The 18,549-nt window shown below is 35.7% G+C and overlaps 1 protein-coding gene across 2 annotated transcripts in view; it reads right to left on the minus strand.

Moving 5' to 3' along the window:
- Nucleotides 1–15,796, minus strand: part of Smp_171820.1 (neuropathy target esterase/swiss cheese-related protein) — a gene marked incomplete at its 5' end in the record, with an annotated part of 56,186 nt that extends 40,390 nt beyond the window's left edge. For both annotated transcript variants that reach the window (XM_018794631.1, XM_018794633.1), the window contains 8 exons: nucleotides 3,553–3,821; nucleotides 7,757–8,370; nucleotides 10,895–11,012; nucleotides 13,981–14,268; nucleotides 14,974–15,268; nucleotides 15,302–15,470; nucleotides 15,511–15,592; nucleotides 15,629–15,796. In XM_018794631.1, coding sequence (XP_018649024.1) covers nucleotides 3,553–3,821; nucleotides 7,757–8,370; nucleotides 10,895–11,012; nucleotides 13,981–14,268; nucleotides 14,974–15,268; nucleotides 15,302–15,470; nucleotides 15,511–15,592; nucleotides 15,629–15,796 — 2,003 coding nt within the window. The remainder of the gene's footprint in view (nucleotides 1–3,552; nucleotides 3,822–7,756; nucleotides 8,371–10,894; nucleotides 11,013–13,980; nucleotides 14,269–14,973; nucleotides 15,269–15,301; nucleotides 15,471–15,510; nucleotides 15,593–15,628) is intronic.
- Nucleotides 15,797–18,549: the final 2,753 nt, after the last annotated feature.

Raw genomic sequence — 18,549 nt, forward strand, 5'->3', positions numbered from 1 at the left:
TCTCTAATTTAATCAGATATCTAATTTCATAGGATCTAATAATCAATACCTAAACAGTTATGAGGTAAATCTTAGTGACCACAAAGACACACCAATATTAAGTTAAATACCACATCTCCATATAGTACTCTAAGTCTCGGAAACAATATGCACGAATAACGAGTAACACTAAAGTATGATTCAGTAGTTAGTGTGTTTGAGAAGTCTACCAGTTTAAGAGGGGGAAGAGTAGTCACTAAGATTTAGAAAAATGAACATGTATAGGAGACGCACTGTTTCCAAATAATTCGACCTGAATGAGTCTTAAAGGAATGGTTATTTGAATCACGGCTTATAATTTACAAACCACATGCGTTCAGCTGGATTCGGCACTACGAAGCTCGTACTAATAATGATCGACTCTCAAGGACATTCAACAAATACAGACGTGTTTTTCCCACATCATTGTCATAATGAGTGGTAACGAAATATCTATTTCCTCTCGTCTTTCCAGTTATTGGGGGTTGGGTCAAGAATTATAAGAAATATGTTCTATATTCGGCTGGGTTTTTTCGCGTTTTCTGTGCACTAGTCTAATGTTGTTCCGAATCACGCACTCTAAGACTCATAACGGGATAAGGTTACCTTGACATGACTGTAAACATTAGATTGTCTTAGAAGAGTTATCTGATAAATACTCCCTAAATAAAACCATTAAGGATGAATGGAAACATGCGATCGAAATCTTGACCTGAAAAAGTCAGAGATGTACCAATTGAAGTACTTTGGTGTTCAACATAAAATGAATCCTAATCCTGTCGATTAACAAAGCTAAATAGAAATTTAAAGCAATTAGTCCCTTTGATAAATTTCGATAGTGTAATACATAGTTCTGATAATCTTCGTCTTCTTATTACATTATCGAAAGCTAAATAGGATAATACCTTATCAATTTTTCTGGATTGAGAAAAGAGGTCAAATATATTAGCGATGCAGCTAAATGTAATTCCAGTAAACGTTGACAATCAGGTATGTAAATGAATAAAATGGATAATTTTATGAACTGTAAATAGCCTTAAACCCCATTCTCGTCTTGAATTAATACAATTTGGACTATTCATACTACATTCCTGACCAGTTAATAGAAGAGATGAACGGTTTGATTTTGTGACCTCAGTAACTTTACAATCATTGCATCAGTAAACTGAATGATAGATAACGAAATATATTTCAACCACTATAAAAAAGATAATAGCTTAGACTTGTTTATGATATGCGATATGAGGTTATATCACTAGTGTCATATAGCCGTTACAAAATGTGATCAAACTTCATAATGCATTCATAACTAGGACATCACAATGAATGCTTCAGATTTTAGAGTTCATCAAATATTTTCATAGCTGCAAGCGTGAGTCAATTGAAGCTAGACCACCAAGGAAAACCTGGGAGCACTGGACGGCCGTCTCATCCTATTATGGGACTCCTCAACAGTGCGCATCCACGACCTCGCCTCGCGAGATTCGAATCCAGGACCTACCAGTCTCGCGCCAGAGCACTTAACCAATAGACCACTGAGCCGGCATCCGATGGTGTTTATGTATAACTCCAACCAATCCACGAAGTTGAGCGACCGTTCACCAATTGTCTTCAGTTAGTTCCTATCTTACAACAGACATCGTTTGAACTTCATTGGTTACTGCTTCTCACTAGAACTCCAGGATTGACCTCTCGGAGTCAGTCACTAGTGAGCATATGATTATTATTATCAGAAAATACTAAATCTCCACAAAACCCCCTCTGATAATAACATGAAATATTTAATTATTTATTTATTTGAACAGATAAATATTCATACAAAGAGGTACCAAATACATATGCGCTACACAATAACAATGAGAACGTGAAGAAGTAAAGAATTTAAGGTGAGTATAAGAAAAAGGAGAACAACAACGAATAGAAGTTAGTGTATGAGAGGGAAATGATAATAATGGAAGAAGCAGTTCAGTTAGCAAAGGTATAGCTAAAAAAAATTCCTCCAGTTAAAGAAGTTACGTTCATTTTTTTATGAAGTAAAACAAATTTACAGCAGGATCGCCACTGGCTTCTATTCTGAGCCATGTCTGAATTCGGTGTTTATCTTGTTGTGCTAATGAGGTATGGCAACTTGGACCGATGCATATATGTGCCTGGTCCTACGTTGTAGCTGACTGACTGACTGACATATCTGATAACATCTCAAGCCACTGTGTTGCATCATCTCTAGGATCCCAACCAGGAAGTCGTGAACGATCAACAGAAGCCAGTCCTGTACAGCTTTCTTTCATAACACGACACCATGTCATACAATGACCGCCTCTCCGCTTTTTCCAACCAGTCGCAGCGTAGGTAAATAATGCACGACGTGGAATTCTCTGGGATGATATTCGAAGAACATGTCCAAACCACCAAAGTCGATGTTTTGAGATAGTGACACTAAATGAATTATCGTCGCTGTACCCGAACACACGATGCTGAGCCTTTGCATTACTAACATGGTGTTGCCACTGAATGTCAGCAATCCTTCGGAGACAACGATGATCAAACACAGAGAGTCTTCTAAAATCCTCAACTCGGAGAAGACAGGTTTCACAAGACTAGAGCGAAACTGCTCTCACCGACCTTTTACAGCCAGACTAACATCACGAAGGCGCCAAAGATGGCCCAGATTAGCATAAGCCGCTCTGGCTTTCACTACACGTGAATCGATCTCATCACTCACGTCACCATCAGTACTTGCGCAGCTACCCAGATACACGAAGTTCTCGACCACTTCTATCTGCTCACTACCCAGGGTGAGTGTAAAGTCAGGGTCCTTTCAGTCTTGTAAAATTACTTTGCACTTCGAAGGTGCAAAACATATACCATACCTACGGGCACTGACTGCCGACTGATTAAGTGCACATTGCATGGCTTGGGTATCACCGCACAGTAAGACAATATCATCCCCATACTCAAGGTCGAAAAGTCTTTCTCCAGGCAACAGATCCACACCACCGTTACCTAAATCCATTATTCACATACTGTGATTCAAAGCGAGTGGAACCTCCCGAGACTCAACGACCATAGCAAAATAAAACACAACTGTTTGAGATATGAGTACATTTACATAGCTTCGTCACAAATAAAGGAACACTATTTGAGAAAAGATACATAAAAGCAGAATAATAATGACTTCGTAGAACGCATACATCAGTTTGTTTGATCGATAACAATATAACTACATATTACTTGCTTGTTTGTATTCTCTTCCAATACGTAGTATTTTCAATCGATCAAATGAAAAGAGAATCATAAACATAATTCAATAGAATAAATTGTGTAACAGTTCGGATGCATTTACCGGATAAAATAATAACTCTAAACGCTTGAGACCTGTGAGTATATCGGTTTACGAAATCGGTGTGAAAAATGTACGAACTTTCGCTATCAAACATACAATCAGCTGTACAATAATAACAAAAAAACAACGATAAATAGAGATACTAAACACAAAAACATATTTCAATTATAAAATGATTGAATGCTACTTACTTATATAAAGCCTTTCCTGACTTAACAGACAACCATTCCATAGCAAAATCAAGTTGATGAAATAACGGTGATAAATGAGAAGAAATAATATGAGTAACACTGAACAAAGCCTTAGGATACTGACGAACTACAGAGTAAAATGTCTCACGGGATAAAACAGCTACAATAGCTTTTGTAGTAGCTTGTATGCCATAAATATTTGGTTCACCGGTTATCAGTCCCAAAAGTCCAACCGCCTTTCCCGGTCCACATTTAAACATTGTAATGACCTGAGTGTAAATATTCCAAGTAACAACTCAATTGATAACTTTAAAACACGTGAAGATTAACGACTTATATTTTTTTAAATGGTACATAGTTAAAACAAAAATGAATATATCTCTTAAAGAACTAAGGGAATAATAAAGATATCTGACGTTATAAATGGAATTGTTTCCAGTTGGATTTTAACTAGAAAGTTTTCTCACTAGACGTGGAACTTCGATTTATATCTTAGATGTTTGGATTCATAGTGGGCGATCCTTGATATTGCTCTAAATACACCCCTACTCTGCAATAATACACGTTGTATTACAAGCGTAACTGTCAGAGATAGCATTAGTTAATTAAATAGTTCGTTTATTCCAAATGCATTGTAGATGAATTATGAATTAAAACATACCTAATTTGTTCGTTACTATATATAGTGAATGCGTTAGTTGTACAGCATTAAAGTGGTTCAGCCTAGTCTGCCACAATAAATGTAAGTATATACTTGAATTTCTCGAACCATATGAATGTGGTGATATGAAATTTACCAAGCTGTTTGTGATTCAATCATATGAAAAAACTTCACACTTGAGAACTGAACACGTCTTAATGAGATATTAGGAGCTTTACGTAGGTTAATCAAATATTACATCCCTATTGTTAGCATTCGTTAAAGCAAACATCAATAGATTATTTCAATTTAGTACTAAAAGTCACGATTCTGTCTAGTTAAAAAAAGGATTTCACAAGACCACTTCTTCAAGTATGTATTTTTCTGTAATCGGCTTTAAGTTGTGTTGTTTATTTGATGGTTAATATGATATTACTTGGCTAAATAGACAAAAGTGAAGTGACGTTTGGACTACGGTTACAAGTATTTGAATACAATTAATTCAAAACTGTATAACTGAAAATAAAAATGATCAAAAGTGCTTTTCACTTTTTTAGAAATTAATGTATTCACGCATTTATACAAATTAATCCACAAAAAACACAAAGACAGCCACCGTCAAGTAGCGAAAATGAGTTCAATGTTGTATAAACCGTTCATAAAATGGTAAGTAAAAGAGCGGATGAAAATAATAAAATCATAATACCTAGTAGAACAATAAGACTCCTAAAGTTTGGAATTATAATTCCTATTTAGGAAAGTACTTGCGAGGTTTACATTTCATGAGAACTTGTCAATAATTTAGTTACAGAGAATAAATCTGTCAGATACAGATTTAATTATTAGGCGCTGGTCGATGTTGGGTCAGAGAAAATGACCATTCGCCATAATATAAACACATAAAGAACGACTTGAACCTCTAACCATTATACTTGGGAAGCTGGGTAGGGTTATTTCCCTTAAGATGAAAAAGTACGACTCAAAGCTGGGTTTGGAAAATTGTACTTGAATAAGAAGTTCTATCAACGGAAAGAAAGAAAAATCATGTAAGGAGGAATGATGACTCAATAAAAGGATATCTTAACATGTGATTTATATGAAGAACAAAACAACAGGAATGCTGATACATTGTTTGGAGCCAAATATATATATCGTACTCTGATTAGTTGAACCGATTATTTCTAAAGACATCTATACATAGCTATGGCATCTAAAATACAGTACATTTTCAGTTCCGTGATTTCTTGGCGATTCAAATATTATTTTATCGCCAATCAAGGCAGTAGTAATACGCTTGGATTTTTGGCATAAAATTTTTTTCCTAAACAACAACTATACTTATTCCAAACTGAAAACTACATTTCACTACCATACCATAAAGAATCATTTATTTCACACTTAATATACTTTGATGGTTTTATCATTCATTAAATGGGTTTGTATTTAATGATGCTAGTTGGATGGAAAAATATGTTAAATTACATTTAAATTCATATGAATTCATTATATTTCGTGGTTTCTCGTCACGAAATATAATGAATTCATATTATTCTGCATCAGTATTTGTCCTGGCTTTATTTAAATTCATAAAGGAAACTAATTGTATGAAACGTTATGAGATGCAGTCCCATGGTAGTCGGTGACAAATAATAGGTTCATATGCCATTTGTTCCCTCAGGATTCTGGAGCCCATGCGCACCAATGGTTTGGAATCAGGGTTTTCCAACTACCCTAGGTGGATCATCCATATCCACTAACCCAGCTTAAACATCGGAAATTCGCTTTTCATCTTCTCAATTTCGTTAAAAACACCCCACCGCAAGAAGGTAGTGAGTAGGACTTCCCTGGCAGTGGCTTTATAGGTGTGGCCAGGTGAGAGCATTTTGAGACGGAGGACGGACTTCCCACCCTCGGCCGTACCAGAGCATTTGTGGGATAGATGTAGTATAGCCACTAATCTAGGCAATTAGACACTGCATACACTCCTTGAAAATGTCAGGTAGATTAAGGTAGTTGGCCGGAAACCCTCGCCACATGGTAACTTGATCGACAGAGTTCCATGAGCACTAAAAGGACCAAACAAACGCAACATTGCTCAATACTCAATGATTGATCAATTGTTAGAGTGTGAAAAGTAAAATATGAAACTTCGTTAGTTATATCCTTTATTCCATTAGCTTGTCTACTTCTAATGAGTATTTAGTAGAGTTATTATACGACACATTTTTTTACATAGTTGAATTTGAAAGTTGTCTTTTGATCCATTAATTGTTGTCCTGTCGTTTACCAACTGAAGAATAGTCAACAATAAGTGACTTATACATTGCTTTGTAACAAAACCTAATTATATACCTAATGTAAATTATAAACTGTAGTAGGTTGTACGATCTAGTATACCACTTGGACAAACATGTGAATTATGAATCTGAATGATGAAAGTACTTGTGATCGTTTATTTAGCCTCCTGTGGTTTCAACTGTAAGTTTGAGAAGGAAGAAATTCTCGTGGCCTGCTAATTACATGCAAAAAATAGGTAATTAAGTTAGTAAATTAACTGTTGGAGATTTCCAATCTACGGAATATTTTATGATAGGAAATAGTTTTAAAAATACCAGTTAAATAATAAACCTACAGATTATTATTGATCCATTACATGGGGTTAACAAAAACTTATTAACACCAAGTGAAATAAGCATCAAACATCAATTGAGAACTAATGAAACAGAGATAACCCCCAAATGCCCTGGTACGGCCCAGAGTGGGGAGAGTCCGCCCTCCCTCTCGAAATGCTCTCATATGGCCACGCGTATACAACCACTGCCAGGGAAGTCCTACTCACTGCCTTCTCGTAGTGGGGGTATTGTTTATGAAACTGAGAGAACGAAAAGCGAATGCCTAGCGCTTTAACCGGGTTGGTGGACACGGTAAGTTCACCTAGGGGAGTTGGAAAACCCTGATTCCAAACAAATGGTGTACATGGGCTCCAGTATCCTAATGGAACAAATGGTGTATGAATCAATCGTCGGTCACCGACTATCATCGGACTGCATCTCCTTACGATGCTTCACTGCCCTGTGGATCAAATCTTTAGGTCAAAGGCTTCGGGTGTGGCCCCCTAAGAAAACCACCTGCTTCGGTTTGGGCACCCGGGCAGTATCACAGCCCTCACACAAATCAAAAAAGATTTGTGTGGCGCATATTTATCTGATGCCCCTTTGTACCAATATTTATGTGTTAAAATAAATAAATAAATAAATTTTTAAAACAAAAGCACACAAAGAGCAAACCAGTAACCAAGTATAAGTATATGCTCGTACTCGGTTCCCAGCAACACCTATATGTCTGAAGACGAGAAATATTAATCTAGTTTATCAGACCGTTATTTCATTGAAATATCAGTACCCTATTCACATAGCTAATAAGGATATACCAAAAAACCGACAAAGTATAAATAATAAGTGTAAGTGAAATTTACTGTCGAAATGACACATAAGAAAAGAAATATTAAAGAATAAATAAGTCTAAATCTATAAAACCAAACATTATTTCAAAAACAATCATTACATCATTATTAGGTCCATCATTAGTTGATTGGAAAGCTCTCAATTCTCCAAATATTACATAGTACATTTCTAATTGCATTTCACATTCTCTTGAAAGTATAAAATCAGACGAAACAGTAGTAAGTGAAACGTGTCCATGCAGGATACTGGTATCGGTTAAATTTAATAAATTAGATAAATCTTTTTCAGCAAATTTTATCATTTCTTTTAATTCACTTTTGGTAAAACTAACATCTTTAACAAAATCAGAAGGTTCCCCTTTGTTATTTTCATTACCAATGTCTTTTATCACATCATTTACATCATCACAGTTTAATTGAAGTTTACAGGATGTATCTGCAAGAGAACGTGCCCGACGTAAATTAGTGGAACGATGTTTACAATTTGGACTAGGTGGTTGAGAAGGTGAATACATGGGAGATGATGTCCTTTTCCGACTGTAGAATATAGGACTTTCACCTAATTCAAGTGCACCAGATTGAGACATTGAATCTAAATTCAAATCATCATTATAGGTGAAAACCTGTTCTAATTCTGATTCAGAATTCTTAGACTTTTGGTCATCTGTGACATATGACATGGAAAATTTAACTTTTGAACACGTAAGATCCAAATCTGAAAAAAATCAAAAAACGTTTACAACAATGTACTCAAAGAAGAGGATAGTTTCAAAGTGGGCTAAGAGTTGAGACATATTTACCAAACCCATGAGATCGAAGACTGTTTCATAAAATCTACAAAACGACAACTGGATTTCAAAAATTTCTCATTGAACATTATCGTTTACTTATGATAGGTGTAATGTTGAGTTACAAAATATATAAAGGACTGATCGACTCTCAACTGTTAGAATACTTTATTATTATGAACAAGATGTAATGAAACGTTCCGGCTTTCATATGGCACAACAGAAATGGAAAAAAATTAGAAAAACACAGTTATCTATAAAACTAAATAATAATTGAATGTTATTATGTTCCATATTGTATTTTTCATAAACTGAACTACAAGGCATGACTTACAATGTCACATTTCAGAAACCAACAATAACTATTTGCAGCATAACCATTAACATCAATATTGTCCAGATATTTCTATAGCACCGTTATACGACTTTAAAAAATACTAACCATCAATGTCCACAAATCCACTTTTGTTTTATCGTAAGTAATCGTGATAAAAGTTGAAAACATAATAAAATAGTATAATCTACAGAGAATTTTGGGTTAGTGTGAATAACTTTGATTTATATCACTTGATATCTATGTACTTTTCTTATGTTTCCCATATTTTCTTTACTATCTTGTTCAGCAGTTGATTTTTGTTGTAGGTTCTGACCTGTTTAAACTCATTAAATACTAGCTTTTCAAGAGCAATTACTACTCCAAAGCCATATGTGTCATTTAACCTTACTGGCTTGAGAAGCTGTAGCCTGGTGTAAATTAGGAAGCCTTCCTAAAACTTATCTCTATCGGTGTGTCCTCCATCGAAAAGACCAGTATTCAAGACTGCAGAAAAGTACTATTTTTATGCGCCAACTTCAAAATTACGTGTTCCTTGTTTTGGCCAAAAGACTCTGTAACTTCGGTGCCTGATCTTGTCAACCTCTTTTTCGAAGTAACTGTTAAGGGACAAGCAATCGTAATTGAGAGAAATTCCTTCTAAAGCCACCAACGAATTACCGGGCTAAAACGTCTAAACATATCAGGATGTAGCTAAAGACTAAAGTGAGTTACCCTTGTTATATCCTGCAAATACAATCAAAAATGAGTCATATCAATAAATAAATAAATGATTAAATTAGTGGTCGACACATGGACAATGAGTAAGTGTGGATGTGGAGGTGATTTAAAACTTGTTCACTGAATCATATTCTTTTCGAAAAAGAAATGAAATTCAAATTAATCCAACCAACTATCATATAAGTTACGACAACCGTATATGTACAGCTCTGAAAATGAGATTGCCGAGAAAATATCTCTTGGCTGACCTCTTGAGTTACTTAAAGTTTCAGTAAAAATAACTGATAAGTGTCATAAGCCACAAATCGATAATTAAGATTTGAAATTAAGAGAAATGGAGGTAATAAAAAAGTGAGTATTCAGCTTTGTGTGATAAAGAGAATTGAAATTCTGTAACTAGATTATGCTATGATATAATAGTGATAATAATAATAATAATAATAATAACAATAATGATAATAATAATAATAGTAAAAGAGCGTTGAATGCTTGCTTAGGTACGGTGATTAAAAACAGTCCTTTATGTACATTTAATTCCAACCCTAACCATATGAGAGGACAGATTGTTATTCAAGTCTTTTTTCATTAAATAAGTAAGAAATATGAAGGCTACCACCAACTACGTACATATTTGTTGGTTGAACTATGAATCAAACGTCCCAAGTGAAGGCTACAACGAAGTATTCAAATTGCAATAAATGACAGAATCAAACGTCTGGTGATTAGGAGTGAAATGCCTAAATCAGAGTTTCATGAATGATCTTCCAAGTGATTTGGTACCAAATAGCATCTACATCGACCGTTGCTGCTACCTTGACGTGGTGGTTGGGCTTGCCTATCATGATGAACTAGTTGGGCTATACTTGCTGGAACGATCACCCCTCAAGGTCCTACGATCCCAGGCAGGTCAGTTGAAGAGCAGTAAGACTAAAAGCAGCAAAACCAAGGTCCAAAGGTGAAGTCGTACTGCTGACTTTACAGAGGTTTGACGGCAGTAAGGTGTTTCCTTCAGACAACTAGGATAAAAGCAATGTAGCCTTCCTATAAGAAAGGGTGGGGTTAAAAAAGATCTACTCTAAAAATGCACACCTCACCTTATCCCACATATTTCAGTCTCCAGAGGCAAGGTCTCAATAAATACGGAGCTAACACAAAAATTACCCATAAAAAGGTCGTGTGTGACCGGCCTTAAGTAGTTGTCGCTTGAGCACTGCAGCCACGCTCTCAGGTCGCCAAGACCAACTCTAACCCCATTACCTTTTCAGGTACCCCTAGGAGAACCCTTCCATGGTGTGGGCAACCGGGAAGTAATAACCATCCTCATACCTCAAGACCACTGACTGACTGACTTATTAAAATGATAACAAGTACACTGATTAATGTAGAAGAAATCTTACCTGGATACCTTAAACTAATATTACCGAATTCGTTAAAGTCTTTCATTGATGGTTTCTTTTCAAAAATATTGCATAGGAATTCGTAGGCTTCAGATGAACCAGAAATAGGAGAAAAGTCCTATGTAAACAATGAATTTGAATATATAGGTAACATGTTATCGAATAATTCCGGTTATAACCAAACAAAATACGTTCGAAAAAAAAATATTCAAGTAACAATGAAACCAACTGCTATCCATATCCCCTTCCAAATATTTCTTACTAGTGAATTAAAATAGATTTGCATAGATATGAGAAATCTATTACTGGTGATTAGTAGCAATGATAAACACTCAAGCCTAACACATGTTGGACACCTTACCCAATGAATTCTTTTTTGAAATACCGACACAACTTTTTGAACCAAGTGCCTGTCGCAAATGTGTTCTTTATTTGAGAGCCTAAAAACTGTGACATATTAACAGATAAATCCCATTTAAACATTAAAAATTAAAAACACGAAGTTCAGCGAAGGGATCTCTTTCCAACGAATTTATTATTAAGCTGTACAATCGTATATATATGAAAAACGTTTTTTGTTAAAATGTTAATTCCGTGAGGAAATATGAACATGAATAACCAAGATGACGCTATAAAGACTATAATGCTAGATTACAAATTACAACGATAGGGGAAAGCATCAATTCTTAAGTTTACTCACTTTTCTTAATAGTTCCCTTATAAATTAACAGATTATTAGTAACAACTGCTACGTAATGATAAAGACTTGTTTGTATCCTTAGTGAGGATTTGTGGCCGATTACCACACTGATGGTGATGCAGATCACCAGAAAGAAAAGTAGTTTCTATGTGGGCGAAATCTACACCCGACAAATGAATTCAATATTCTCAAGGTTCAGATTATATTTTACTTTATTAGTGTACATACATTAATTACGGAAGTGTTACGTGGAGAATGAAAAACGTATCTGTAATAGAGACCATTAGCGTGAGGATAAATTATAATCATTAGCATGAGATGTTTGCTTTTTTAAATTTGTTATAAAATTTGGCTCCCTTGTAAACCCAATCAAAAAACAGGGACTTTGTCAAGAAAACGCTTGTACTGGCCCCTACTGACTACCATACTTAGAGGCTTCTGAGGTCAGATGGTCAGGTCCTACTGCTTTGAATTTTTCGGCCTAATTCTGCGCTTACCAACCTCAATACTATCAATGGTTGTGATTCAAGTTTAAGGAAGTGGAGAGCAGTTGTATGCTAGTTGAACTATCTCTTGAGGTATCTTAGTAAACGTTTCAGCCTACTAATCCCAGGAATAATAAATATTCCATCCTCTTTCATGATAGTTACACTTGGTATCGCCTTTTTGAAACTGTTCTGATTAAATTAAATAACTCCCAGTTATTGCCTATCTCTAATATCCATTTTATCTATAACTACTGGTCGCAGATTACTTACAATCATCAACGATATTCGTTCAGTAGACTGAATGCTTTGTTAGGGTAGGTCATAAAGGAAACCACTCTTGATAGTCCCTTAACACACGCTTATTGCTTTAATCTTTAGGTCTATCATGAGAAGCCTTTTTTAGTACAAGATGAAAATGCAGCTGGTCACTTTAGAAAAGCAACAAAATAACATTTATTCTCTTCAATGGTGACCAATAACAATATGGACTGTAAGAGTTCAAAATTTGAGTGATGTAAAAAGTTATCAAGTTTGATTCTTTGATGATTGAATTCAAATTTAGAAACTCTGAGATCTTAAGAATGCAGAAGACCATGAGAGATGATAATGCAACAAAGAGTCCTCTAAGCACCTGGATTGATTATCCAAAAATGATAGTGGTCGGCTTATCATTCCTAATATTAGAGATAGTAAATAAGCCAGACATTCATTTCATATTATGTTGCATTTGCAACGGTTTTGAAACCAAAATACACAAACAGATTCCTAGTATATGACCATAAGTACCTTCGAATACTATTAGCAAACAAAAGAACTACCGAATTAGCAGTGTGAATGCTAGATGTAGAGCATTAAGTAAAAGCAGTAAATCGGTTATCAAGGTCGTGTTCCTTAATCAACTAGGGCAGTTGTGATATCTAGCACACATAATCTGCTGCCATCTACATCAAAGAATTGCGTTAGTCAGGAAGAGTGGATTGTAAAAAGCTAGGGGCTTTCAAGATACAATATGACATCAGTCTATGTCAGTCGTTTTAGTAGAATGGTAGTTTATATAGCAAATAACTCCCCTCTTCAGTCACCAGTCTACACGTTCAAAAAGCGATTCACCTATTGCAGTTTGTGTAGCCGGCCAACACCACTAATCGTGATACAGAACTTGTGGTTTGAAGCCAGATGCTGAGTCAGGAGACACGTATATCGTAGTTGAGGTTCACGCGATAGATGTTCTGTCTCGAAACCAACCACAGGAATATAGTTCTTTTTTTTTGTTCTTGTCCTCTTAATCCTGGGTTTGTTTTCATTACATAAATTTTGTTCCATTGTTACATTTTCTTCAAATAGTCGACACCTTTTGTTTTGGTTCCCATTACTTCAGAAAAATACAATGTGGAATGTTATCTGCTCATTAATAGCTTCACTAAAGTCACAGTTTCTACACAACACTTATTTTCTTCTTATAGGACATTTTAAAATTATTACCAACACTTTTGTATCACGCTTAGAAAGATGAACAGTGTCTATTCTTCCAAAACATGAATCTGTTTTAGACGCAAGTTATTCAAAACAGGTATGATCTATACAAGATATAAACCTATTTACACATCTTTAACTGTTTCTTCGGAGTATTACTCTTCGTCCGACGATTAAAATCAAGCAGAGTTGGGAGAAATTGAACACTGAAGCCAGAAAGCAACGAGAATGTGTATCCAGTAATTATGACATAGTATATGCCTTAATGTATGTCTTAATAATTGATATTTTGAACGCAAAAAGCAACAGAAAACAACCAGAGTGAAAATCAATTGATTGAACCAGTTAGATACAAAATAGTTAAGCTTTATTAAATAGTAGATAGCCTATTGTAAAAAAAAAGTAAAAGGAACTATAATACTAACCTTATTAATTAGTTCCGAACTCAAACCAAGATAAGTGTGTAGCGCGTTAAAGCTTAAACGCTGAAGTCTAACTGCAATCATTTGAATAATGCGGAAAAGAGGTGTTTGTGTTTTGCATATTTCCAAAAATGATCGGGCCGGTAGGCATAATACAGTAGTGGGCTCTAAAGCTACTGCTTCCATGAACTCAAAAGTTGAAGGATAACCAGTAAGTATACTCAGAACAGATAGCAAACTATCAACACTCCCACCTTTTCCAACTTCAGCGATGGTGCATTTGGATCCATCCTATACATATAGACCCGAGAGAAAATATTTAGTAAGCACATTAATGCTCAGAAAATATTCAAATCATAAAACAAAATAACTATTAATATAACGATATTATTTTAAACACCATTAGAGTTGTAATTATAAACCGAGACTGACACGATGTTTTGTACAAAACGCAGTAAGATAAAGGATGAATCGGAATCCTTTATTTTAGCAAGCTAGTCAGATTCCAGATAGTATCAGCTTATATTGTTTTCAATTTAGATCCGAAGAGGAAAAACGACAAGTTAACCCATTATTACGTTGACGATCTGGAGAAGTCTGAAGAGACAATCAACAGAGACAGACAAAACCATATATATATATATATATATATATATATTGAAGCTCAGTGGATATTTTGTATAAACTCAGTAGTAGCAAACTAAAACGGTCGTAACAATAAAACTGAACAGTACAGACTTTTCAGGTTATTAGTAGACGTAGTACAACTTGTATTTTGTCAAACAAACATTCTATAGTAACTTCGGATTTGTAATAAACTCGGTTGCGAAATGTCCGCTCAGTACTCGACACATTTAACCGACACTAGATTTCCCAGAATTTTGAACTGATAGGAAATAATGCATTTTTGGCCTGCGCTAATTGTTGTGAACAGTCAAAACAAACTCTTCTTAGCAAAAAATAACATCATCCACTTAAATAGGACTGGAGACTTACCGGTTCTGTGACAGTGATTTGGATTCTACCACTACGAATAACATATACACATTTATCCTCATCTCCAATACGAAACAGACAATCGCCTACATTCAGCTCAATTGTCTCAATGAACTTGCAAAACCTGATAAAAAATGATTTTTCCAGTTGCCCAAAAACTCGTATCGAACTTATCATCAAGCGGAGATCTTCAGGTAATGAAGAGACATCTTCTTCATCTGGTTCAAAAAACGACTCAGGTAGTCGACCATAGGCCAGCGTCGGCGACTTTCCAACGTCATGCAACTTGAAGATTCTGTAGGCTGAGGGTTAAGAACAATCAAATCACTTTCTCGCGAAATTTATGATCGTGGTTCTGCGTTCTTCCTTTGTCTGTACCTTTTTTAACTCCTCCGTTATTTCGCTGAATTTGCGTCCGAACCTAATCGCATGGTACCTGATCTTATCTCTTCGTCGGAATCCTCGAGGAACTTGAGTGATTTTAGCACGCAAAGGCACTATATCAACAAAAGGATTAATTCAGAAACATTAAAATACCATGAGACTTCAAGTGCCGTAATAGTAAGAATGTCGATAGACCCAGCAAAAATATAGTAAGTATAAGGAGGACGGTAGCATTCTGGAAATCTCGAGAAATCCCAACCCAGCTACTTACATACGACAAAAGAAGGCTCGGGAATATTTCTGCCAAAATACCTTCTCTTATACTTATAAGGACTCCGGCGTAAAACAAAGTGAACTTGTTAATAAGATCATAGAATGTTTCATAAATATTTGAACTGAGAGAGGATACTCTATCACAAGCTGTGCTGAAAAGCTGCATAACACCAAACTGAGTAGCCAGTCATTCAAATTCACGCTGTAACTTCAAACCCCGAATTTGAGTGTCATAACTAGTGAACTACTTAATCGTTGGGATCTGTAATTGAGTAATATGAGAATTAAGTTTTTATTATGTTCCTTCCGTGAGTTAAGGATGAAGTCCCCCCCGCCGTATCGTAGGACACAAGGTGACCGTATATTGGCATTTCGTATCTTCAGTTATGATTTGGTGTTGATATGTCTTATCTTTTCGCTTCCTTCTGCACTAATGATCTCCAAGATCATATTAAGAAGGTTCACAATACGCGATCTAATAAAATTAACATTGGGTTCCGGTTTTCCCATCGATTGGTAAGTGACTGGAACGCCTTGCCCGAACAAATGGTATCAGCCCTATCAGTGAACATTTTGAAGGAGAAGCTGGACCTTCAATGGAAGGCGAACTGTCAGGGCTAATACATATCCACCGACCTACTAACCGCACTACTGAAAGCTGAAGATTGTTGTATTAGTTGTATAACCTAAATTAATGGACAACAAAGATCCATGAGTCATAATAAGCAGCGACCTCAAACCTACTAGTAACTGCGGAACTTCCTCTGTCCATCTTCTTAAGAATGTTGAATTAGATTCAACTCTAGTTAGTTGTACTGATTACGAATGGGATAACAGTTCAAATCGCTGTCAGTGCAACAACCAGTTAAGGTAACTGTACAACGGATAACGAGAAAACTAGTCATAACAATTATATAACTGACCAAATAATTAACGTCGATGTATTCGGACCTTGCAAACCGTCACAAGTTTATTGCCAACACACGTTTCTCCCAAAATTAGTAGGAGCCAAAACAACCCACAACCTTTGGAAATAAGCGTTTAGAACATGTTGCCCATACATCAGGTATAAATAGTAATCTAAATTGTAAATGGTCACTTGGTCGCACACATAGACCTGATAGCCTTCTTGGTCCGGCTCCCAATATGTAAACTATGCCTTTATCAGATGTAATATCCAATAGCAGTGAGAAAACTTTTTTTGCGCCTCCGCCGGCTTTTCTGCCGGCAACAGTAAACATATTTCAAATGATGACAAAGATGTTGAATCTATTTCCTTTCGCAATACAACTCTTACCGTGCTCAATCCTACGAGTATTCATGAAAATACCAATTTTGATTTATACTATAACCTGTTTCACCATGATAATTCTCAATTTCTTATTCTTTCATTCAATGTCCATCCTATGCCCAATAAAATTACTCACCTTAAAACTCGTTTATTCCCTGTAAATCCAACTATTGTACTTATTACGGAAACATGGTGCAATTCATCTATATCTGATCACTCCTTGCATGTAGATAACTACGTTTTCTTTAAAATCGATAGATGTTATGGATTAGGAGACGGTACAATTATCTATGTCCATTCGGACATTCAGGCCTGTAAGTTTGAGGATAAATCTCTTGATGCTATAGACGACTCCACTCGGGTTACTGTAAACTGTGGATCTCAAAATTATCTGCTAGTTGGATGCATATACAGACCACCTCATGCAGATACTAAGTTTAACAGATTACTAACAAACATGAACTGCTATCAACTTTTATAGATTATATTTACTAAACAACCCTGCTTGGGATGCATACTGTGAACTAGTATATGTTGTAACTTGTAGATCATGTCTGTAAAAATGGCGTGTACCTGCCCTTGCAGAAATATATTATTATTATCTTTTCCCTTGCTTCACACCAACCAGATACTTTTAAAATCATCGGAGGTGATTTTAATCTGTCAAACGTTACATGGGGTTCGAATCCGATACCATGTCGACATGACAAGTTAGTTGAAACACTGGAACTTTGTGGATGGGTCCAACAGGTCCGAAAACCGACTGGGAGGAATAATATACGTGATATATTGTTACCAACCAACATAGATTCTTTCACATTGCATATCAGTCATGAGTTTTTATGAGTGATTGTATTGAGTATTATTCAATCTTTGGACGCTATACAACTGAATTATAAAGGTGCGATGATGTACCAGAGTAGACACTTTGATAAACAAACCTGGAAACGGACTGAAACTCTTATTCGTTGTTTACCACGGGAAACTTATTTTACCACAAAAAATATTGAAATCGCGCTTTCTGATTTATACCACAACCTGATATATTGCCTCAACCTCACTGCTCCATTTATTGGCCATGTGGCTTATAACGCCAATAGGGGCCAGAATACTTTTAAAACATTTAAAAGAAAGCTGAGGAAATTAAAACACCACTACCACGAGCATAATGACTTGTATGCACTTCAGAGTTTACTTAACCAACAGGAACTCTTCATCTAAACGCAAGTATTTTATGAATATAGAAAATAAAGCCCTAGGTAGTAAAGACTCACAATTATCAATACTCCGGCTTTTTAAATCCCATGTGAAGTCAAATTCTCTTGTCACGACTAAATTCTTCATAGTTAACGGAAGAATTATTGATGACCCCGATATTATTTGCGAACAATTCAGTCAGCATTTCTCACAGTGCTATAACACTGGAACTGAAAGCTCTATCAATATATTGCCAATGGTGACATCAAGGCATCTATCGAAAATTGATTTCATACCCTTCAACACCAAACAGGCCATAGCTACCCTGAAAAAGTCTTATGATAGTAGACCTGACGAGATTCCCTCATCAATTGTGAAATACGGTAGTACAGAATTCAGGTTATTCTGTTTTAAATTGTTCAACCCATCTT

Source organism: Schistosoma mansoni, chromosome 1 (genome assembly GCF_000237925.1).
Source record: "Schistosoma mansoni strain Puerto Rico chromosome 1, complete genome".
In the NCBI taxonomy this organism is placed as follows: domain Eukaryota; kingdom Metazoa; phylum Platyhelminthes; class Trematoda; order Strigeidida; family Schistosomatidae; genus Schistosoma; species Schistosoma mansoni.